Source organism: Columba livia, chromosome 6 (genome assembly GCF_036013475.1).
Source record: "Columba livia isolate bColLiv1 breed racing homer chromosome 6, bColLiv1.pat.W.v2, whole genome shotgun sequence".
NCBI classification, from domain to species: domain Eukaryota; kingdom Metazoa; phylum Chordata; class Aves; order Columbiformes; family Columbidae; genus Columba; species Columba livia.
In genome coordinates, this window is record NC_088607.1 from 14922484 (window position 1) to 14948184 (window position 25701).

General features: G+C 41.0%; 1 protein-coding gene across 1 annotated transcript; it reads right to left on the reverse strand.

Moving 5' to 3' along the window:
- Positions 1 to 663: 663 nt before the first annotated feature.
- OGA (O-GlcNAcase) lies at positions 664 to 24872 on the reverse strand. The gene is made up of 16 exons (XM_065067203.1): positions 24299 to 24872; positions 20392 to 20443; positions 19956 to 20053; positions 18601 to 18731; positions 17791 to 17962; positions 16700 to 16798; positions 16262 to 16546; positions 15538 to 15696; positions 13687 to 14297; positions 13122 to 13296; positions 9498 to 9583; positions 8525 to 8629; positions 7069 to 7154; positions 5889 to 6081; positions 3724 to 3883; positions 664 to 2970 (listed from the first exon to the last, which is right to left on the reverse strand). The coding sequence occupies exons 1-16, from the start codon at positions 24483 to 24485 to the stop codon at positions 2834 to 2836; spliced, it is 2736 nt and encodes a 911-aa protein (XP_064923275.1). The 5' UTR covers positions 24486 to 24872; the 3' UTR covers positions 664 to 2833.
- Between the last annotated feature and the right edge of the window lie 829 nt (positions 24873 to 25701).

Here is a 25701-nt window from a genome sequence, read left to right on the forward strand (position 1 = left end):
TGTGAGGATGAACAGCCCCAAAGCCACCCAGGAGATGAAAGGCACCACTGGATCCTTTAACTGGGAGTCCTGCCCATTCTGGGCCCTCAGCCAAAGCCAGTACAGCAGAACAACGCATTTACCGCACCGCCAGCTGTGGAAACACATTTTGTGGATGTACAACTAAGGCTTGACTGTGGAGTGACGTTTGTCTCCTAAACACAACATCATCCTTGAGTCCCTTCATCCCTCACCTTATTTCTGTTGGCAGACTCTCCTGAGTTTCAGCAACCTCTATATCCAGCAGAAGGCAAGGAAAAGAAAAAGAGGACGAACGAGCACTGCTGTAATACAGCTCACACTAACCTTCCCAGACACTGGAGACCACCTTTGAAATAATTTTTACCAAACAGGTAAAGTTCAACTGGTACTACTCACAAAAGGGCCAACAAGAAAAGGTCGCTGACACCCCAAAAACCTCTGGGGCAAGTACTTCTGAAGGGTCACTGAATACCTGTCTTTGAAAAAGATAGGCACAGGTAACTATCTACCACGTGTAACACACACCACCAAAAACAGAGACAAGATTCTCTGCCAGCTGATCCCAAGCACATCCAACACACATGGTGAAACACACATTGCTGAACCACTTCTGATTCTGGAGCCTCATATACAAAGTACGCATTTCTTATTTACATTCACTTCTCAATTTTTATTCTATTTCTTGCATGGTCTTCAAATACAGCTTTACAGGTCTTTTTTTTTCTGCTACAGATACTGTTGATCTAGAAACAGATTAATGAAAGTGGCATTCCAACCTTAATGAAAATTCATAACCATGAAAGATATGTCAACATATCACTTTACAATCCTAGAATGATGGTATTGGCCCGACATTCCATAGGCTTACACAATTAATTTCTGTAATAATAATAAAGTCATAGGAAGAGAAAATGTGACAACTCCTTAAAAGCCAAGAAATAAGGCCACAAGCATCCTATGCTGTAATGTTATGCATCCAGATAAAATAAGTTGACTCTGGTATCCATGAAGAAACAAAACTCTCCCACCTGATAAACCAAGGTATCTGCTACTCACCATGCACTCAAAGCTGTATAAAAACTAGTGGCATTCAGCTCTGACTTACATGAAATCCCATAGCACAACCCTGTACCTGTCTCTAAAAATGAAATGAACTTGCTTCAACTTAAATATTTCGTTACCACATTAAAAAAAATTGTTCACATTCTGCAAAGAAAAAAAAAAATAAACCAACAAAACTAACAAAAAAAATCCTGCATGTGACTGCACCAGAAGGCCAAACACAGCATCTCCTTACAGGTTGCACAACACATTACTGCAGTCTTAATGCCATCTACTACAGGTTGCCTAACTTCGTCTGTGTAACTGGAGGCTTGTAAAAGGAACTGAACTTCCTTTGCACACCACTGAAAAAAACTCCAGGAAAATTAAAAAGGAAGATAAAGAGAGTTGATGGCAGCAGGTGAAAAAAGGTACTGCAAGGTGTATACTGTTGGCCAATTACATATCTGGGACACCGGGACTTCCGTGAAATACCAATTTCATAAATGATGCAACTACCTCACTACAAGATCCCATACCACGCTGAGTCCATCCCATAGCCAAACATGTCAGACTCGGGTAAAAATATTAATCTTGGAACATTTAAAAGTAGGTAACCATTTAAATAATGTGTAAAAATGTGCTTATTGTGACATTTCTTATAGAAAAGTTATTTGATAAAAATGTGCAGGACTTTAAGACCCTGATTTAATCAAACTAGTACGAACAGGCTTTGAAACATGGTGACTGTTCCAAGGACAAGTCCCAGCTGTGGGCCAGCTCTCTCCTTCTCACCGTCTTTCATCCACAATCCTGTGCAAATGTTACCAAATTTAACAGGTTCAGAAGACCACCCTGTGAATTGCCGTTTCAGTCCCAGGAGAATGATGAGGACCTCAAGCAGTGACAAACTGCCGTGTGAAGGAAGGATCATTTGGGATCCACTCCCCTTACCCAAGATGGTCAGTTTCTAGCCCTGGATAGGAGGCACAGTAAGAAAGGTCAGTGCTGAGGACAGATTTGTTCTCCGTTGTGGTTTTAGGTTATTCAAAAGTGCCATCTTGGCCCTATACCATTTCACTTTTCAAAAGAAAAAGTTACAAAAACTGGTAAACAAAAAGTTAGTCTGCATACAGCTAAGTTTATATACACTGAAATTTACAAGTTTGTCATTAAGTGACTTCTGCCACAGACCACTGCACATTTGTCCCTAACAAAGCACAAAGCTTGAACCAATGGTCATTAGAAGTGACAATGGGTCATTGCTTTATCAACAAGCATAAAGACAGTAAAAAATAGAACTGTAGCTACTTATCTTTAAATTTGCTGACTAACACAAGCAATCCCTCCCACTTCTGCAACTTCTAGTTGCACATCCTGCTCTATGACAGAGAAAAAACCCCACATCTTTATAGACACTTCTGCCAGAAATCACTTTTCTGTTGACATGTAAACGCAGAAAACTGTCATCAACCACAGCGCCGACCGAGAGGGATTCCTCTGAGAAGCTCTAGCCCATGCAAGACTCCTTGGCACTTCACGCAGGACCAGAAGAGGACAAGGTTTCTCTTTGTTAAAACAGTGTTTTCAGCAGCATTATCCTCTTAGAAAAAATTACAGTCTGAATGTGTGATGGGTGATTTTCACATAGCCCCTTCTACCAAGCTGGCTTATTGCTGGCTTTGTGCAGCTAGACCATATGAAGATGCCCACCACTACCTGCCCAGCTGTTAGGGGACTACAGTACTGGACCAGTTCACTGTCAAGCACTTCACAGGCTTCTTCCAAGGATAACAACATCCTTTGGAAATCCTTCCATTTTAGCAATTTCAAAACAACCCAGCTTGCTGTAAAATTCCAGGATTCTTTTATCATCTGGTCTCACTTCACAAAAAGCCCCACGGGAGCCTGAAGAAGGAAGAAAGAAACAAAACACAGTAAGAAAAGAGTTACTGTAAAAAGTACAGACATCAAGCATTAGTAGAGTTCCCATCTATTTTAACATTTAAACCCAATGAAATCACTGATCCAATTCCATATGGAGCACACTGCCCCAAAAGAGACTAGATTTATGGCAACATAGCTGACCATCCCCTAAAGGGACTGCACATTGCAGATGTCTCATCCATCTGAATGAGCCCTCTGCACACCTCTTATTTCACATAAAAGCATCCTGAAACTCTGATGTTGGCTCAGAAAATAGCACTAGAAGAGGGCAACAAATTGCACAAACGAACTGTGAACCTCAGGTGCACAGTAAGGCAGACAGCCAAGTACTTTCACATACTGAAGGTTTTGGCAATTACCCACCAGTGCACACTGCCACACCTAAGAATAAGTATCATTACCAAAGCCAGCAGGGGATATACAAACATTTGTGCATTGTTGAGAATGTAAAAATGTGTGGTCTCACCACCAGATTGTTCCTTCAATTCTTTCTATTTTCGAATTTGCAGAATAACGGCTAAAGTGAAAAGCTACCTTTGCCAAAGCCAGCAGCAGAAGTCAGCTATCTGAAAGCATTTCTAATTTACCCAAATCTATCGTGCCAACTATGGCAGGTTGACGTGCAAACATGGTATAGTATAATCATCCTGAATTTGCCATGCATTCTAGAACATGTAATTAGGAAACAAGGAATTTTGAATGCAAGAAGCTTACCATTAGCCTTTAGAGAAGAGAGCAGGCAGGCCATCATACTTTTGGCCACGCTTGGATCTGTCACTTTTTTGTGGATATCAATCTTTATCAATGACGGGAAGTTGGCAAGGAACGATTCTGGCAATACTTCTTGCTCTTCATGGAAGCTTAGCATTATTTTCTGAAAAGAATATGGGAAATAGACATTTAATCATCATACAGCTTTTCACTTCCATTCATCTTTATTAAGGGATGCTGCTTTGCTCATAGCGCACCTCTAAACCAGCATGCTTTTCAACAGCATCTCTGATGGTCACTTAGTTCCTTCCCTGCTGAATTGCTCTCCGTACTCCAGACAAAAAGGCAAGGTACAGAAGCTGCTCAGACTGCCAAAGTAGGAATGCAAGACTCCTGGTATGGCTTCTCAGTGACCCACACTTCAAGTGAGGAAAACCATAAGCCAACTCATAACCAACACTTTGTGCCAAGGACTTTTCTGCTCCTCACATCACCCCACCAGCAAGTAGGCTGGGGGTGCACAAGAAACTGGGAGGGGGCACAGCTAGGACAGCTGACCCCAACTGACCAAAGGGATATTCCACACCATAATACATCATGTTCCACATGTAAAGCTGGGGGAAGGAGAAGGAAGGTGGGGACATACAGAATTACGGTGTTTGTCTTCCCAAGTAACCGTTACATATGATGGAGCCTTGCTGACCTGCAGGTGGCTGAACGCCTGCTTGCCAATGGGAAGCAGTGAATTAATCCCTTGTTTTGTTTTGCTTGTGTGTACAGCTTTTGCTTTGCTTATTAAGCTGTCTTTATATCAACCCAGGAGTTTTTTCTCACTTCTACTCTTCTGATTCTCAATCTCATCCCACCAGGGGGGGAGTAAGCAGCTTTGTGGTGCTTAGTTGCTGGCTGGGGTTAAGCCACAATACCTTCCACATATGCTCTTTGGTTCACAGCAGCCTGGAACCTTTCCTGTCCATGCAATTGTCTTAGGCAAATTTGTCTCTAGCTTGAAATAAGTTGATCACTAAAGGATGTTGTTGATTACAAAAGACTATTGCAATGATCCGGGAAAGTCTTTAAATGTGACATCAGATGTTAATTTCATGCAACTCACAGGAATGGAAAAATGAGTGAGGTAACGCAGAAATACACAAAGCCAAATCTGAAATATACTCAAGTCATTCCCCCTGTGGTTACTGAGTTTTAAAACCTTTAAGGAAGCACCGGCTCAGGTAAACAAGCCATGTAACTTCCTCTCTTATATAACTACCATAACAACCCAAACCAGGACTCCATGGCACAAGGAACCACAATACTAGCAACTCTCACTTTTCTTGTTTTTTTCAGGTCAAGTTTAAATACAATCCCCTCAAATCTACAAACTGCCATCTCCCAAACTCTTGCAGGAAGAGTCTCTGTTAAAAGTTACTACTTCAAACTTGTTCAGCCACTTCAAGCTCAGAACCACACCTCCTCCTCCAGGCTTTTATCACAGCTGTAGCAGGCACAATCACACAGAAAGTGTTCAAGCACCAAAGCAAAGATGGTAACTATTCTTTCCAGAAACAATTCTTTATTTTCAAAAGGTAGTTTTCTCTAGATTAAGGTGGCTTACATGTACTGCATTGATTACTACTAAAGTACACCTCATGGCTGTATGACAACACACAGCTGTATCTGTCTGGCAGCAAATAATTTTACTGTCACTGTCTAAGATGTGAGATACTGTGCTCACAGAAGACTTCAGAAAGGCACAAAAATTGAACTACACAGAAGCTCAAAACGTAGTATCAAAACAATGACCTGCTTTGGAAAGAAATGTGGAGTATTTTACGGTCATCTTGAGCTACTGGAACAACCTTGACCAAAATAGAACGAGAAACCAGAATGCTTTTGTACAAAAAAAGATATTTACAATGTGTTAGACGTGCTCTGGCAGTTTGGCTAAGATTAAGTAAACCAATCTCAAGATAACTTTAAGCGTGTGAACAGCTGTCATAAGCCAATTAAAACAGAAAGTTAAACGCGTGTGCAACAGCTACTAACCGTAAATGTAAGTGCCTTGTGGAAATAAAGGGTCACTTGGTTCACCTGCTCTGAGAGTCCGTGCCTTCAATCCCTCAAAGAAAGACTTAGCATACAGTTCTGATCTCATGATTTATACCAACCTCTGCCTCAGAGAGCTCCTTGTCACTATTTGGTTTGGTATATTTTTCTTGCATGAAAGGGATCCAAGACATTTTGCACTTTTTAATGAAAGGAGTCACATCAACTGTTCCCAAAGCATAGCCGCATATGCCATCCTCATCTTCCAAGACAAAACAGTAATCCAGGCTGAGAGTGAGTAGACCTCCTACTAACCTGCAGAAAGAAGTGTTCAAATTCAGTCAAAAGAAGGTCACTTTCAACAAGAGGAGACTCTAGGGTCAGCCAAAGAAGCGACAGAGTCCTCCAGTCACAGATTTATTTGATACAAGGCATTAATTAACAGATTGATCAGCTGTCAAAATTCAGCTGTGAGCAAAATCTGCACATCAGAATCCCACAATTTAATTCCATACACACTGCCCTTCTGCCTCAGAGACACAAACTTCCTTCACCTCTTGCCATCAGTTTCTCTGCTGCCATTATCTCCTTGTTCTTCCATTTTCTCTTTCGGTTATTTTTTACGCCAGTTACACATCTTTTCTTCACTACCTTCCTGTCACTCACAGAGCAGTCTCTTCACAAAGTTCTGTCTAATTAAACACTCAAGAAAAAGAAAACCCCAAACTTCAAAATAGCTCATTTTACAGCTTGGACTTAATGCTTTTTTTTTTTTTTTTTTTTTTTTTTTTTACTTCATCTCACTTGTCATTGCTTATTCTTTTTAAAAGTTGGTACAGATAATCTATAATATGTATTTTAGAAAAAATTCAAGGCAGTCCACTGGGAGATTGGTCCTCAAAAATTCAATCACCTGAAAACTACACTAGGTTGGAAAAAGTACCAAAGGGTAACTGTAGACTACATACTTCCACAAAATCTGAAATAATAGAATACTATATGCACAGATCTCATAACAGACATTTCAGCTAAGTCTTTTTTCTAACAGCTCACAACAGGTGACCAGAGCACAAACTAAGACATAACTGTCAATGGTATCTTTAAATAAACAAAACACCAATTTCCTGAGGCCTGCAGAGGGCAGGGTTTGTTGTGTTTTGATTTTGCTTGTTTCTTTTTTTTTTTAATCAAATGTTCTCTTCATTCTTCCCACACATACACTTTTAAAAGTTCAAATTAAATACATTGTCAGGACTCCATCCTTCAGAACCACCTCTGTAGGTCATTCATTCCAATACATACTTGTCTCCAATCAAATCTGGTAAACTATGGAAGGGTTGATCAGCTCCATCAGCATACATTTCTCTGCAGATCTTATATACAGAGGCCTAAGAGGAAAGAAGAGAGAAACTCAAGTCATCGGTTGCAATCAAAAGCTAACAACTTTGTTTTAGAGAGATTTCATTAACAGATCCTCTGTAAACTAGAATTGACAGGCATTTAAGTTACACAGAACCAGAGTACTCATCTATGAGAGAAGATCTATTTTCCTCCAGTCCCCAAAAGTAACAAAGTTGTTCCTCAAAAACACTGTGATGAAGCTGACTGGCTGTAAAGGCTGGAGGTCAACCTCCTGCACCTTGTAACAACACAAGATTAATCCCCAGGTTTAGTTACCAAATGCTGAGTGAAGATCAACACCCTCCTATGAAGTCCCTTTTCAAAACCTCCAATGTTCAAGCACAACATTTTAACTATAGGGAAGGAAAAACATACCTCCACTTTCTGCATGTTAAAAGGCTTCCAGCTGAAGCTCTTTAAAGAGTAAATTTGTATCAGCCACTTGTTCAATGATATGAAAAAGTTACACTTTTGGCCTAAAAGGCTTTGCATTTGCCCTGTAAAGGACATGCCCTGTCTGACGGGCTTCAAAATCCTGATTCATCTGAGCCGCTGCATATTCAACACGTTTCAAAGGAAACATGTTTCATGTCAGTGTGGCTACAAAGTTCAAGCTACATTAATCCTTACATTGTTTAAACTGCATCCATAAACAATGTTAACTATTGGTTGATACATTATTTTCAAGTATTCCTCTTGCTAAACCAATAGCAATAAAGCTACACTATGATCTGTTCAGAAAAAAAAAGGGGGGGGGGAACCCTCTAATTGATAAAGGTTAAAACAAAATGCCTGGTTTCTAAGTATCAAACACTGTCTGAAGCAGACTTGGCAACAATTATTTCAAAACCAGACCAAAAAGTTTACAACTGTAATTAAAGCAGTAAGAATGGCTAAAATATCACATTTTACAACTACATTTTGAGACACAATATCAAGGTTCTGCCCATATACCTCTGCGAATACCAGCTGTTATCCCAATAATTACTGAGTGAACAGGTAAACGCGCTCTCCCCAAGGTTAAGCCATTGCTCATGTTCCCACCGCAAAAATTCCTTTTCCAGGAGTGAACAACTTTAACTTGCCTTTCCGAAACAGAGAAGGCACTCATACATTTTAAAAGGTGGGGGGTGGGAGACTGGGAATCAAGACGACGGTATAAACGTACTGTTGCACAGCACATTGTTGAACTACAGGCAAGTCACATAATCTCAGTTTTCCTGTGAGCTTGTGTTTGTGCCTTGTGCAAGACAGTGGGACAGCTGTTTCACAAGGGGACAAAGGGACCCAGCAGTGACCAGTGTTGCCACAAAAGGAAATACACCACTAACAACAGCAACAAGTCAAAAGCAGTTACCTCATCTTTAGGAAAGTAGGGTCGTATGGTGTACACTTTGGAAGTGGGTGTTAATGGAGGTGGTTGAAAAAAGAGGTCATTTGCCCCATCAATAGGCAGCAAACGCTGTGAAAACAAAATACTTAATATGACCATATGAAGAGCAAAAGGCATCACTCTTGGGTGTGCACTGCAGACTCCCAAATTAACATTTGCTACTTACAGGCACCCCAGTAGAAAGTGGGGTTGGTATGCTTTACAAATGCAAAGACCTTATTTGAATAGAAAATATCCAATTGGTGTTTTAAAATATGCAATTGAAACAGCACATTAAGAGCCTATTAATCTTATCTGCTTTAAAATACTTTTTTACCAATTGTATCTACTCTGTCTCTGTACAAGAACATAGAATGTCAGGAGGAAAGGTTTGGTCTGAAGAGGGTTAACTGGCCAGAGGAGACGCTTTATCCCAAAAGCAATGCGCTGATTCAATTTGCTGCGCGCAGAGCACCTGTGAGGGGGGAAAAAGTATAGCGCCTGAAAAATCCATGAACAAATTTGAACATGGCATAAACAGAATTTAAGAATATTAGCCAATTGAAATCTTTGCAACAAAGCATATTACAGCTTTATTTAGAGAAGAATCAAAATTTGCATGACTATCCCTTTTGCTCATGGAATTCCCATCGGCAGACAAGCATGCGCGCATTGTGCAATTGCGGGCGCAGATAAAAATGCTGTGCGACCTGCAAAGAAACAATGTGAAATGTACAACTAAAGCCGCTGCGCTTCGCATGCGCGTGGGACAGGCAGCATCTCCTTGAGAAATTACTGTAGAAAGGGGAGGAAAATTATTTTAAACCAAGCTGTAAGACTAATGGGCTTTGGACCAGAAAGCCTTCGGCAGACCAATCCTTCCAGACCTCTGATGTGCAACAAAAGGTTTCTCATAAAACAAAGAAAATGTCATTCAGTTGTGAAGTCATATTGATACCTGGAACTCTCCTGCTAGACCACCTCTAAAGGCCCAGGGTTCTTGGTCTCCACTTAAGAACTGTGCTGAAGATTGACTACGACACCCTGTTGAGATCAGATCCAAGCGGAGAATGTTACGAGAAGGGGGATTTCCTGGGTGTCTAACATGTCCAAAAAGCTAATACACACTTGTGGAAAAAGCTCTCTAACTGAGCTAGAATCCAGGGCTTGGGGAGGGGCTGTAATAATGTATGATTTATAAAGATTTTGTGCTTACACACTAATTGCAGTATTCCAAGTTTTTTATTACCTGTAACAGACTAGTCTCAGAACAGGTGAGGTGATTCAGCTAACACACCTCATTCCAGATGGCACAAGGATGGTGACATGCACAACCACATAAGCTTCCCAGGCATTTTGTACTTTTTTTTTTTTTTTTTGTATATTTGTGGCAGAAACATCCATTTCACCTATGAAAAGATGATATCTTGGAAGCTACATGGCTCAATATCTATTATTGCAAATTTTAGATCAAATACCATTATCACAGCCCCTTGAAAAAAATGAACCCTTCTGAAGTCACATTTTAGTAATAATTGTTTCTAATCTTGTCAGAAAATTAGGACTGGCAATATATGCAAACAGTCTGGAACAGCCCAGGCAGCCAGGACAGTTGTTTGAAATAGTATTCTTGCAAGAAACTATGCCAATTTACATAAACCAGGCTGTACCTTCACAATGCTGCTGACATGTTAAAAAGTTAAGTAGAATTAACTGGAATTAACTCACAAATTAACTAGTACACCCTGTTGGTCACAGATAATACTAGATTTTCAGCATCTTGGATTATTTCCTCCTCAAGCACACCAGATGCACCAGGGTCCCTGCTGATCAACCAGCCACAGCAGGCCCACTGAAGTCCTCAGCTTTACACTTACTTTAGGAAAGATTTCCATTAGCTCTTTGAGTTTTAATAATGTTTTGCCAGCAAGACACCACAGCCTTCAACAACTAACAAACATAAATAACTCTGGAGAGGGAGGAGGGGGGGGGGGGGGGGGGGATAAAAAGCACCATATCTGGAGTGGAGATTTAAACTACCGGCCTAATTTTCTGACAAGATGAGCAGCGCAAATACTCTTTTCCCTTTGTAGACAGCAATCTACCTCCTGTTTAAGTAACAGTCTCAGATCAGTACAGACAAGTATGTTGTGCTAGTCAGAGAGTCCCAAAGTGTGCCAAGTTTGACATTTATGAGAGTTTAGGAATATATGTTAAATGCGAACTACACTAAGTATGCTAAATTTCAGAAATGATCCAAACATCAGAATTTGAATTTGGTTTACTCCCACATTTTACGATTCTCACATAAAAAGATACCTTTCACAAGGAGGTTTAGTCAATAACTTGGAAGACATTATCTGTCTGTCCTTTGAGACTACAACTTAACTAGCACTTCCAATTATTACAGTAAAGAGCTGCATGAATGAAGAGCTGTATAAATGAAAAACATTGTTAATGCCTTAGTCGCTGCGCAAATGTGACTTCAGGTCATGCCTATTGCACATCTAATCTAACTGAGCTGCCTCACAGACAAAACCTTTCCATTTTAAATAATTAATGACGACGCGCTGTGAACATCTGGCGCTGTCCATCCAATAGCAGTAGAAACTTGTGCTGAGGATTCTCCCATCTGTACACAATGGGGAAGAAGACAATAGAAGTCATTAGTAATCCATAGTACTGTACAGCCACACTAATTTAAGGGACTGAATGCTAGCTGGACTTGAGAGGAGAGGTGAAGAAAGTAAACATTCAGTGGACCATTGAGCACACCATTGTGAAAACTAATTCGTTTGGATTTGTAATGTACTTAGCTTGATACAATGTCGTCTTTTATCAAAGGCTTTTGCTCTATATGTATTTACACTAGTGATAAAATACAAGCTGAAGACAAAAGCATTCCCCCTCGCAGAAGCACTGTTAGCGTAAGACTATGACACTATCAGAAACTCTTAAAATTAATTTTTCAACTATCTAATACCAGTTACTGGTACAGAACAGTGCCAAAGTTAACAGAGTCCGTATTTACCGAGTTGGCTTCTAACAGGTACTATTCCAAACATTCGACGCATTTGAAGACTTGAACCCAACCTTACAGGGACAAGGAAAACTGAAGGCAGTTTCAGCTGAAATCAGTAGGTAGTTTGATAGTTCTGAAATGCAGTCTTAAGTTGGGTCCTCAATGTTTAGAGATTACAAGAATCACCACTCTCTTTAAAGAGCCTTGGCCTGGAGTTTTAAACAGGTAAGTTACCAAAAAGAGAGCTTTCTTTCTAATTAAAGGTCAACATACAGCAGGAAGAGACAGTCTGGGGAGTTGTGTCACACTGGTCTTAATGCATGAACTAAAGCTTTTAAAGAACATACAGCAGAGAAGTTAACATACTACAATGCTGCTAAGTTTTCCTCCCAAGCTAGTTTTCTTCTCTGTACTTTGCAGAAGGCAGTCTTAAAAGCTCTCCTTTTTTATCAACCATACATATAGGGATCAGATATTTAATAAGCAGAAAACACAGGAAGCTGTTGAGCACAGACTGACTTGATGACTTAACAGGTCTTCTCTGTTCCTGCTTAAACCTGCCAGTGTTTAAGAGTATCATTTGAAGAATCCAAACACTAGGACTAGACCAAGGCTGTGTAATGGTTAACCACTGTGAGCTTTTTGACATCTACAAAAAGTGTGACATGAAACCATCAGCTTTGCTGCCTGCTGTGTACATCAAGCAAGTCCACAGCATATTCCTTACAGTTGGATTGAAACCTGAAAGTGAAATGAGGTCACTAGAATTACTCAGGCCATGCTGGTGCTATCTGCCAACTTCAGAACCCCTAAAAATCTTTCAGGAAAAAAAAAAAAACACAACCAAAACAAAACTGTTTTGAGATCAGTTTAAGTCTCAGACTAAATCTGTCTAGAGAGCTCCACAGTTTCCACCCACTACCAAAAAATTAAAAAAAAAAAAATCTCAACAATTTGGAAAGTGCTTAAAGGATATTGTTTTGCACCAGAATAGCCTTACGCTAAAGCTCGCATGCGCACAGGGCTAGGAGGATTGGCTTCCTCTTGGCCAGGCCCATTGAAAGGTCACCTCTGCAATTGTTCTGTTGAAGACAGCAATAATGTTATCAAGACAGAGCAAGCAGCAGATGGCTGATGTCGTCACATTTCGTAGTGTCATTTCCAATCGTACACCACGATGTCCAAGGGGTTACATGGCATAGTCCAGTGTGCATTCAGTCAAGAGTAAGTTAAAGTCAACACTTACGTGTCAGCTGAGATTCAAGTTTCATTAGCCCAAGAAGAAAATCAAGGTCTCCAAGCTTAAGCATCCAGCAGACTTCACTTATAATACCAAAGCCAATTCACAACAAGCATTGCTTCAAATAGTGAGACAGGGAAACATTTAAAACAGGGTCAAACCAGACCCCATGTCCAAGAAAACACATTTGTCTAATACTTTGTTTTTCCCCGTGGGCTAATTAAAAATGAAAAAAAGAAAAAATTAAAAAAAAAAAAAAAAAAAAAAGAAAATAAAAAGACGACACTGTCTGGGATTATAATGGCTCCCAATGCACCTACCTAACCACTGCACAAAAGATTTCACCATTGACATAATACTCTTGATATCCCAGACGTAGGAGTACATGTCATAAAGGATTGTCCTGTTGGCACAATTGGAGAGGCGAGTGAACATCCCCATCACCAAACTGCACATCTCTTCAAACTTGGCTGCTCGGTTACGCCATTCTTCTATCTACAAATGGAAGCAAAAAATCCACAAGATCAAACACAGCCTTCTAGGAAGGAAAGGTAGTCTAAATATGGAGGAAGACTATACGGTTTATGACTTCATTTTAGCAGCATGGTCTACCACACCACACATGATTTACAAGTATTCTCTATGAAGTGGAGACAGGACAGGGATCACTGGTCAAATGCAGACACCAGACTGCCTTCATAGCTACATGGCACAACAGGGCTTAAAACAGTAGATTGCGCTGGAGGAATTAAAGTGACTGGGATCTGCAATTAGTTATACGCTATCCTTCATCTTTTAGGACGTGGAACACCAATCTCTATTACCAGCATCAGATAACATTGCTCAGAATTTTGAGTTAAAAGGAGAGAAACAAGATACACTCACTTTTTCAGCATCCTTTCCTTTGCAATTCACACTGACAACACTGCTATTTGCTCTGAGCCACTGGAATTCTCTCAACATTTGTGCACCTTTGGGCCCATGTTCATAAGGAAGGTAAAACAAGTCAGCAAGAAGCTGCAAGTCCTCTAATGTCACAGGCTCTACAGTGTAGAGAGGTTTTTCGCTTGGCCCAGGCACAAACTGTTCTTTGTTAATTTGCTCATCAGTCTGCATAGGGGCGATGTCACTACCAGAGTCTTCCTGCATAGACATCTCTGGGGACTTTGATTCAGCTATGCTCTCCTTATCGGTATCCATTGGCTTCAACTCCTCTGCCATCTTGGCTTCGGCAATATCTGTCAGTATTTGATTAGCATTCTTGTCTGTGTCGTCTTGTTTCTCCACCACCATGTCCATTGGTTCCTCATCAGATTGTTTCTTCTCTTCTTCCTTGATCAAGGCTGGTGACTCACTGCTCAGTGCTGCCCCCTGACTCATGATGGGTTCCTGGTAAACTGTGGTAACCACAGTTGCTGCATTTAAAGAGGATGGTGCCACCAGAGGCCCTACATCCCCTACAGTAGTTTTAGCACCACTGTGGGCCACTTGCCTACCTGAGAATAAGAAGAAACAAGTTAAAAGTTTTTAATATCTGCCAACTAACATTCAAATCAGCAACTTCTTTAAATCACGGATTATTCTGTTGCCACGGCACCTGATCAGTGCAGCTTCCTTTTGGTACTTGGCCTGTTCACTTTTGTCATTGTAATTTCTTGTCTTCTGGCAAATTTTCCCCACTACATGACTGATAAGCAAACATAGGATGGGGAAAAAGTTCAGAAAATTAGTTAATATTTATGTGCTGCCAGCAGCATTTCTGACTACACCATCAGAAAAGTTCTCAAAGTTAACTTTTTTCCTCTGCATCAACTGACTTGTTAAAGCTTTACTTGGATATAAAGCACATTTCAAAATAAAAGGACTGATTCTTAAATATTTCCATTGCAAAAATGTCCTTAACCCAGGGAACACTGAGATATTAAAAACTTGACTGGACATGGTCTTGGGCAACCTGCTCTAAACTCACCCTGCTTGAACAAGGTGGTTAGCCTAGTAGATTTCACGAGGTCCCTTCCAATCTAAACTATTCTGTGAAAACAGAGGAAGATGACACCTTAATTATGACTCCTCACCCAATGTTTTTGCTGCAGCTGAGTTTTAGAAAGATCTGAAATCCTACAGCAGTTCAAAAGAATAGCTGTATCACAGCAGAGCTAGGAGGAGAAGAGGTTCTTTGATTCTCCCACCAGTTATCAGAGAAGGGCACTCTGACCACCTCAAACTCACATTTGAGAAAAGTAGATTTCACCTCAGATCCCAAGCTCCCATTACTACAAAAAAGGCCTATAATGCTTGAAGGAACCCAGCTAGTTACTGTAGACAGAAACTCAGAAAAATAAAGCAACTGGAAGATCATGGACTCTTCCGGGGCAGAACTAATGTTTACAGTAATCTAACACCTATTTCAAAAAAAGACTATTCGTCCTATTCTCTCAGGTCCCATAGAAGTCTAGTAACAACTGGGACTAACAAGATCCAGACTCTTTCCTGTCTTGTATCAAGTGCCAAGGGATCATATGTCAAGGCTGCTGCTGATCAGTCAGGACACTACAGGCACATTGCAGAATGATAAGCATTCCTCTTTATTAAGGTTCTTCCAATTAGTAAGGCAGAAAATACTTCCAACTGAAAAGTAGGCAAATTGCCATGACCTATAAAATAATCTAAATGCAAGAACTGGACATTTAAGCCCAGTTTTCTACCAATCCCAGAACAATACCAAACCAAACTTACTGCTGTATTGTTGAGGTACTCCAAATTCCTGCAACCATTCCGTTAAGGCCAACTTCAGGGCCATTTGTGGGCTGTAGAGAACATCTGTTTCAATATCTTCATCACTCCCCTCATTTTCCAATTTAATCTGGATAGAAACTGTACTGTCTTCAGTATCAGCTACAGAGACAAGTTTTAAAAAGTTATAATGCAAGTTTCATTTACAAGAAAAATTCATGTTTTACAAGCCATTCAACAGCCTTACTTCACAAAGAAGGACAAAGCATTACATCCCAATTAGCCAAAATGGAATGCTATGGTCACCATCAATGTCAACACAGAAACAGCATGCAGAAACTAGACATTCTGGCACTCAGTGTGTCTCTTTTGATCTGAACTGCTTCTATTCCAATGCAATCAAATCCATGGACCCCTAAGTCAAATTTGAGCATTAAAATTATTTGCTGAGAGAGCTTTTCATACAACCACAGATACCTCTCAAGACTTCAGAGATTCTCTGATCGCATGTGCTACAGATACTTCCCAGGAAGTCAATAAAATAATAAGTGCTCATTATCTTTCAGGCAACTGCCATTTGCTTATGGGATAGAAAATGCTAGGTGATCTTAGAAAGAAAAAGTTGGTAAGGAAAGGCTAGAACCATTTAAAGAAATAAAATTAACTGTATAAGTCATACTGCTTTTTAAGTGTAGATACCAGCAAACAGTTAGTTACACATACTTACTCATCACCACATCTTTTCTCACTCCATTCATATTGGACTTGTACCAGGTTGCAAGCGTGTGAATAGCAACATAATTGGCTTCAAACTCGCAGTTGGGATTGGTCAGAACTCCCTTTAGTCGAGGGATGAGCTCAGTTGACCGACCTTTGTAAGGCCCAAGAAAAAGCCTCTTCTGATCATAATCATTAGCATGAATGTTATCCCAGATAACTGGTGCTCTCCTGATGATCTTAGAAACTTCTTCTATGGACTCTACTGGAATGTCTTTGGATACAACTTTCGGACCTAAGAGGAAAACAGGATAATCAGAGAGCTTTGCATATACTTGAAGATTTACTGCCTAAGTAGCTGGACAGTTAATTTTACTAAATACTTATAAGAAATCACTTTTAACACCAACAGGAAAAAAAAAGCAAGCACAAACCAAACAATTTTTACCTGTCCATAACACCTCAATGCCAGGGAGCAGCTTTTCTCCTACAGTTCGTAGATACGGCGACTGGGCAACATTTGGATAACAGAAAGTTCCACAGTACTCTGTACACAAAAAGATGTCACTGTTAGTACATGGATACACATGTGACAACATACCCAACTGTCCCATGAACACATTGAGAAACTACTACCGTTTGAGAAGAGAAACATCTAGAAAATTAATAAAGAAAGGCCCCAAAATCTAAAGTTTAAATAAAAATGACAAAAGGAAGGGTGGAGAATTTATTTAAAACTGCTCAAACATCAAAACTAGGAAAAAGCTAACGAAGTCTGTAAATAGAAAGGCAGGTTACAGCAGACAATATGCAACAGAATTAGAAACCCTAAGACTGATTATGAAGTGCAAATACCTAAAAATATTAACACCAGAACATAAGTCTCTTTGAAGTTAAAGAGGAGGTCTGTGACAGAATCGAACTTTTACAGTGTAAGGTGATAAACATCAATTATAACATTGCTACTGAATTTAATTTTCCTTGCAAGAATCACCAAACATAGTGATTCTCTCCCTTACAATATTCTTACAGGTATGAGAGGAAGCTTGCAATTTAAAAAAGCAATGATTGGACCTGAGAGCAAATAATCTTATATTTTAAAATAAATAAATAAATCAACCCAGTGACTTGTAAGTGGGTAACCTTATTAAAAACAAGCACCAATGACAGAAGTGAGCACAGACTGCACTGCATCTCTACTTTGAGAAAATTTTAAGAAACTAACACCTAGCCAGATGAAGAAGCAAAAAGATATTGGTACAACACAGACAGAAGTCTTTCTTTAACCTAACTTCCAGTTCAAACTTCTTGAACCATTCTATCAAGCGGCCTTGTTTGCTTGGCCTTTCACAGATGTGCAGATTTGGCAAAACATCTGCATAGATTTGGATTACTTGAACATTTCCTTATAAGTCAGTTTCTTCAAAGAACCCCAAAATACTCCTTAGAGAAGTGATTAAATATTAAACCAGCTTTTCAACCAGTAAGATAATAGGGCCCCTCCTTTAAGGCTAAACAAAATTATTAATCTCATTTTACCTGTAGGACAGAAAAGGAATGTGTCTGGTTCTCCTAGATATTGATAAATTTCATTTGTGATTGAGACTTGAGCATGAGCAAAGGAGCTGAAAACTTCTTTGTCTGCTGCACACATATTGTGATCAATATCATCAAACAGCAGCGCAAAAGATCTGCAGCCAAACTGGGAGACCTAATACAAGATACAAGAGCAAAAGGTTTAATTTTTTAAATTATTTTTCTTATTTAAAAATCAAACTGCAGAATTTTTAACAGGAAAAGCTACAGCAATGAGGGAGAGAAGGTACGTGAGGCAAGCCAGTCATTGGTATCTATTCACAATGCATGCCCATCTCTGACCCACTGGTCTGCTTTTCTCAAAGATCTGCAATCTGTTTGAGTTTTAGCAATCCAAAGCTGATCTCACTGGACAGACAGCTGGAAAAAAGCTAACTCTGTAACAGCTTTTGGACAAAAAAGAGAAGTCAATTATGAGAACAAAGAAGATGTGTATGTCCGTTTTTGAAGGTGTTTATTGTGGACAAGTTCTTGCTTTAGAAATTCATCCTGGCTTCAAGGCCTAAATTACTCTGAAGACAAGCTCCCAAGAACAGTCTTCAGAACCCAAAACAAGACTTTTTTTTAATATAGATGATCACTGGCCACTTGTGCAATGCAACCTGAAAACAGCCACTGGGATTGTTCAGAGGCATCCAAACACTAGTGCTGAAAACATTAAAGAAGTTAGTGAAAACCCGCAAGAGTGAGCAGGGTACCAACATTTTCAAATCAAGTAACACCGCAACTGTGGTGAGTTTGTGTCACACTCACCTGGTCCAGCTTGCGTTTCAATGTGGATACCTCTTTAGGATTGGAGAAAGTGATGTCAAGTCCAGGAGAGATTGCATAGATGAATTCTATTTCATGCTCTCGTGCAGCTGATATTAGAGTCATTAGCTGCTCTGGAAATCAAATTCAAATATTTCAGAAGAATTCAACAATTAAAATCTCAGACATAATTATAAATAAATTATAAAATACAGATGCCTCTGCTACCAGAATAATAATAATAATTTAAAAAATCTGGATTTTTTAAAAATTAACATAGGAAAGAGCACCAAACTGTTTGGAAGAGTTGTCAGAAGTTATGCCAAAATGAATACACCAACTGTCCTTGCACCATTATTTTCCATGTTAAAATTTGTTAAAGATTTTAAAAATTCTCTATCTCAGTGTTGTAAGACAAATGTGGATGTAGGCTGTTTTTTCAATATGCACACTAACAGCTCTAGAATCATTATTCACTTCTTCAATTTTTATCACACATACTAAGATATGATTCAATGTAGTAATATGCTGCATGACACTGATTCACATATTATTCATATGACTGAAGCTCAGGGGCCATCAAAAAGGGCTTTTTTAACATTACTGTGCAAAAGTAGATGCTTTAAGAACCAAACTTCAAATTGAATAACCCATACAATTAATAAATAAAATTATTTTTTAGAATAATTAACAATCTTTGTCATTATTGACAGTTATCTTCCAGTATCCTTTAGATTATACTTCTGCAGTGATTCAAAGTGGTCTCCAAGAAGGATTATTTAATTTCAAGCAAGTATCATTCTTCCCCTCACCCAAGCAAAATGGTAATTCCCACAGGCTAATAAAACACTGTAGATTCCATAAATACCAGAGGTGGATAAAAAGCTTTACACCGGTTTTAAAAGATCTTTATGTTCTGACTAAACAGTCAGAAGCCACTTTTCTGACTGATACTGTCACTCTTCATTGAGACAAGCACTTAATGAATCACACAAATGAGCACGTTATTAGCTCATCAATCTTTTTTTCTTTCCTGAAGCAAATAATTACTACTTCAAAATATGGCGCAGATGTTCAAGAGCCAGAGGAATAGTTCTAAGCAACCTTCCCTCCGAAAAAAGTAAATATCATAAGATAAAGCCTTAAAAGCAGTTTTAGAAATCGGTCGTAGAGTTATAGTTAGAAGAAGTAAATCCATGCTTTCACCAAAGCTCCACTAAATACATCTGCATGAACAGCTCTCTACTCACCTTTGGAAATCGCTACTGTGATTAAACACATACAAGCATATGTAGTAAAGACCAATTCACCCAAGTGTCTATTTATAGAAAACACAGAGGAGAAATAAAGGCAATTACCCGCTTCCTCCACAGAGTACATTTCTCGCCAGAACATCCTGTGCTTGTAGTCATCCTTTGGAGCATACAGGTATGTGTTCAGTCCCCACTTTTGAAGTCTATGAACATAACAAAAAAGCCTTAATTGGGAGAATAGTCTACAAATTCAGGAATTCTACATTTTACTTGATCTAATTCTAATTCTTTTACTTGATCTAATTATTTTTTTCCTCATTGAACATTGTTTTAAACTACTAAGTCATAATAACTTTACACGCAACTGACATTGCATAAATTCAGTTTAGGCAAGATGGAAATGTGAATATGAGCCCCCAAGAATAGTGACATGAGGCAAAAAGCTCCTCTAGGTTAGAACAATAATTCTTTTCAGGCTTAAGTATAAGATTATGATTATATTGTGATGGAATGTGCTGCAGTAAGAGGAAGCATGACTTGCCTTCTAAAAAGTTCTTTTCTCTGTTCCATAACCCAAGGTCTTCCATAAAATCCTACAGGAAACAAGATTAAAATTATCCAGTTAGATGTTGGATTCTGCCTGCTCCATGAAAAATTGTGTTACAACCCACTGTTTTCTTCCCCTTCTGCTGCACTCATTAAAAAGCTTTCCAAAGAGGGGAGGCAGGGGGAAACCTAGCTAGACAGCATTAGGAGTATAATAAGTTATAACTGCATTTTAAATTTAGATCAGTTTAGGTTATTTCATTTCTTTTGATCTAAGGCAGGGGTGTCAAAATTTTCACCACAGGCTACAGCCTCATGGTTACCTTCAAAAGACCAAATGTAATTTTAGGACTGTATAAATGTAACTACTCCTACATTTATACAATCCTAATATTACATTTGGTCCTTTGAAGGCAACCGTGAGACTGATGTGGCCCTTGGAAAAATTGAGTTTGACATCTCTGATTTAAGGTATTATAATTTTGGCCACTGAAGCAATAAATTTTCAGAATCTAAACTGTATTCCTGATCACATGCCCTTGAAAAGTCAGCATTATTACAAGAGCAGACTGAACAGTCATAACCTAATTAAACTATCACTCCAGACACCTACAAAGTAGATTTGATTGTAATGTGAACACTGAAGACACCTGAAAATATTTACCAGCTCAAAAATGCATAACTGATGGTACAGACTAGAATGCTAAATACACGGAGTATATAAATACATACTGAGGTAGATGATGTGTAATAAAAAAAAGTGTACAAGTGAGTTAACACTTAGGATTTCATTGCTTTTTTCAGCTTAATTGGCTCCTTGACAAAATTAACTTGCAAGTTGATATCTTTCTTTACCATTCCCACATCTTTACAAGCTAAGACCATGCCTTTGAATAATCATATAAAAGCATCTACACAAGTGATTTTAGAATAGTGTATATTCAAAGTCATGGAATTCCACAGAAATTGTAACTGTTTCTGGTTTTAAATCTAATCCTTCCATTCTAGAAACGTAATACCTTAAAAAGCAGTCTCAATGCACTCAGTGAAGTAAATTCACTTAGACGTATGTGCGAACAGTTCAATCACAAGTGGGCACTTCAAAACAAAGCTTCAGCTTAAAATAACACTGAAATTTAATAAGCTCTTATTTTCAAACAGCATGGCCACTCAATGATGAATGATGCTACTCATACAGAAAGTATGAGAAGTCCCCATAGACCATCAGTTGAAAAGGTAGACAATATCTTCATATCCAGAACTATTCACCATTGTAAATCTATAAATGTTTGGTCTCACAGAGGTCAAAACCACCTTCCTATGGCCTTTCAAAACTCATAGAAAATGCTTCTGTTGCATCAGTTTTATTTTAACAAGTATTAAAGTCACCTGGTAAGTGAACAACATTCTTTTAAGCTTAAACCAGGATCAAGTTCTAAGAATTAGTCTCTCAAAAGGCGATTTTAGACTAACTGGCACCACGAAGTGGCAAAGCTGAGTAACTACTGCTCCTCACAAACTGCAAAGTGACAAGTTGAGGACACTTAAACAGAGGAACAAACAAGAGAGCAGTTGCAAGGCATGAAAACCTCCCAGATTATTTCACCCAGAACAAATATCTCATTTTCACTAGAGTTGCCCAATTCTGACCAATGCTGAGGAAGCTCAAGAAGCCACAAAAGGACTGACTTACTGTGGTACCTTATGTCTCATAACTCATTCACAACACTTCTGCTTTACCTGTGAAACTGCTGTTTCAGACCTACTAGCCTAAAGCAGAGCAGGGGCCCACTATAAAAAAAAAACACATGAAAATCGGATAACAAAGACTAATTAAATAAGATTGAAAAGAACATCCTAATCCAAAGCGATACTGTTCCATCTGTCACCACAATCCTTAGATTACTAGTGTCACCAGCTGATGAACAACTCTTGGATCTTTCTGTTCAACTAAAAATCAATTTGGTTTTGTATTACTCCCTCAAGACTGAGTCAGGTTAATACAAAAATCAACAGATCATGCCAAATACCTCATCCCAGTTACCACACTCTACATCACTCAAAGTCAGAATAACCTGGAGGCAGAGAACCAGAGTTTTGCATCCAGTACTTTCTTACATCTTATTGCTCCTCATAACAGTGCATTTTATATCTGTCACAAGCTTTTCACACTCTTAAGGTGCACAGCCAGTATGTGGATAATTTCCCCTCCCTTTTCTACAAAAGATACAAACTCCCTGTCATTGCTTTAATCTCAACATACCTCTAGTCTGTGTTAACTGTTGCACTATGTTGAAGTATTTATCTACACTTCTGAAGTTAATCCCTGTTTTTCTTTTACCCCTATAATTCTCTCAAGTCACTAAAGAGACAGATGTTTTTACCCACTACCATTTACCTCATTTGCCACAAAAGGGTTTTTCTAGCTGTTTTTTGTTTGGTTTGGTGTGGCTTTTTTTGTTTATTTTTAAACACTTCCCCATTCCTTTTTTTTTTTCCCTGTACACATACTAATGTTAGACTGGTAACTCCTAACTAGCACTAGACTGCTTCACTGGGCAGAGGCCATTTTCTTGCTTTGTTTTATGCACAGCACAGTCAAGAACACCTGTGCCAAAACAAATGCAGAGGAGATCAACAATGTGACTAAGATGACAAGAAAAATTATGATGCTATACACCATGATTCTGATATAACATTGCTAAACAGACAATCCATGGTCAAGGTATATTGGCAGAAACATGATAAAACATGCTGTGAGGATCTGTATTTCTCTTCACTGTTATCTGCCTCCAAAGCCTTACATTTAGTACCTATCTTCAGAGAATTAAGTCTATTAACAAAAATGTTCTCTCTCTCCTAGTAAGCGCTAAAAAAATAAAGGCATTAACCAGGCCTAGTGCACTTCACATGGTGACATTTACAGGAGCCAAATGGTCTTTTCAAGATATGAACAAAAGGCATTCTGCAAGGAAGGCAGATACTGACTTTGATAAACTGCTTGTTTCACTCCCCATTCCATCTGTTAATAATTTTGTTCTCCTGCTGTAGATTCATTATAGGTACCAAAATAACAGTAGCCCATGGGAATTTAAAATTAATCCAGATTTTCTATTATGTTGGAAATAAACAATTTTTCTTGGTGGTTTTCAACCACATACTTTAACTGGCCTGTCAGAAACACAGATAAATTCTGTAGTTACTGAGGAATGCAAAAAGAGTCTGTTTATTCTGCAGCTTCTGCAACAACTTAAACCTTTTAATGCTACAACTATGCCAAAAGACAGAAGAGCACTGTTCTACAGCACAATTAAAATGGTAAGCTACAACACTTTAGAGAACAGGGAGCATTTAATATTAATTCCAGAACAGATGTTTACAGAATCACCTATTCCCTACCCAGGAAACTGAAGCTGAGCCTCTGGCATGTACAGCTGGGATAATCGCACAGCAGCTCTTCTCTTTCTCTCCTATCTCCTCCTTCAGACACGTACTAGCAAGGGAACCACAGCACTGCCTCAGCCTACATTAGGAATCATCAGCCCGCTGGGGGCCTCACCCCGCCGAACAGCTGCCATTAAAGGGCGCTTCCTGCTCGGCAGCAGCTTCCAGCACAAGCCCCAGGGGCCGCAGCCCCGCCCGAGAGCCGCGGCTCCTCCCCGCCCCAAAGCCCTCTCCAGCGGAGGGAGCCCCGGCCAAGAACCGCGCACCGCCCTCCTCGCAGAGCGGGCTCCTCCGGGCATCGTAGTAGGTCGGGAGAGGAGACGGGGAACAGCAGCGCCAGCTGGGACCGGTTCCCCCGCGGTCTCCCGCGGATACCGTCCCCCCCCCAACACCTCCCGCGCCCCCTCCCACACCCCCCGTCTCCCAGAAATATCGGACACCGCTCCCAGAGCCCTTACCTTCCACGACGCCGCAGAGGAAGCGGCGGGAGCCCAGCGCGGTCTCCGTCTCGGTGTCGGTTTCCTCGCCCCCTGGGACCGGCCCCGCGGCGGCGCCCGGCGGCTCTAAGGGAGCACCGGGTACTCCAGCCGGGTTGGGGCTGCCTTGGGGCTCCTCCAGCGCCGCCTGCCCATCCTTCTGCACCATCCTGCCGCCCGCCGCCAGGACCCCCGCTCGCTGGGCCGGGCCAAGCCGAGCCAACCCGAGTCCTTGCTGGCCCCTCTCCGCAACCCCTTTGTCTCCGCCGCTCTGGGCCGCCGCCGCTTCCTGTTTACGGGGCCCTGCGCCTGCGCGGGGAACCGGCCCCAACCGGTCCGCGCCGCTCTGCCCTCAGCCGCCCCGCTCAGAAACGCGAAAAGGGACCGCGGCAGGGGCGGGGGAGCTGCTACCTCCTCGGGAAACGAACGACACGGGCCGCCGCGGCCTAACGGCCTCCCCCCGCCGCGCTGCCGGGACCGCGCCGCTCGAGCGGGAACAAGGGACTGAGAAGAGGGAGTTACCTCAGGGAACGGGCGGGCGGAGCGGGGGGGAGACAGGCATGGCGCATGCGCGGAACGCGAGGGCTGCGCACTGCGCCTGCTCGGGAGGCCAGCGCGGGGAGGGACGAGGTCGCGGCTGCTCGAAGCGCCTGCGCGGAGAGCCGGTGCGTGCCCACGGCGCATGCGCGAGAGGCGGTGGGGAAGGGGAGAGGCGGCAGCTGGACAGCACGCAGGTGCGGGAAGAGGGGCGGCGCATGCGCTGTAGGCTTTGTGTAGGGAAGCGGCGCCGCGGGGAGGGGAACGAAGTGTTTACTTCTGTTCTGCGCATGCGCCTCAGAGGACGGCGCTGAGGAGCCGCGTGGGAGGGAGCGCGCCTGCGCGCGATCGATGCGTCACCACTCACGTGGGGGCCGCGCGCGCTCCCGCGGGACGCGTGCCGGTTGCGGCGGGGCTGCGGGGTCCCGGCGGCACGGTGGGGTGCGGGGTGGGAAAGCTCCTTCAGACGCTCCCTCCTAGCACAGCTGGTGCTCCGTTTGCAGATGTTTACACACCTGGAAGGGCCTACGAGGATGCTGAAGGACAGGCTACCAAGCTGAGATCTTAATAAATCAGGAGGGGCCATTCAGATGGCATCACTCCAGCTCTGTGGGAGCATGTGGGGCTGGGAGCAACAGGCTCCCAGAGCATCACAGAATCATTTTGGTTGGAAAAGACCTTCAGATCATCGAGTCCAACCGTTAACCCAACACTGGCAATAAACCATGTCCCTAAGAACTTCATCTACATGTCTTTTAAACACCTCTAGGGATGGTGACTCAACTACTTCCCCAGGAAGCCTGTTCCACTGCTTCACAAGCTTTTCCATTAAGAACTTTTCCCTAATA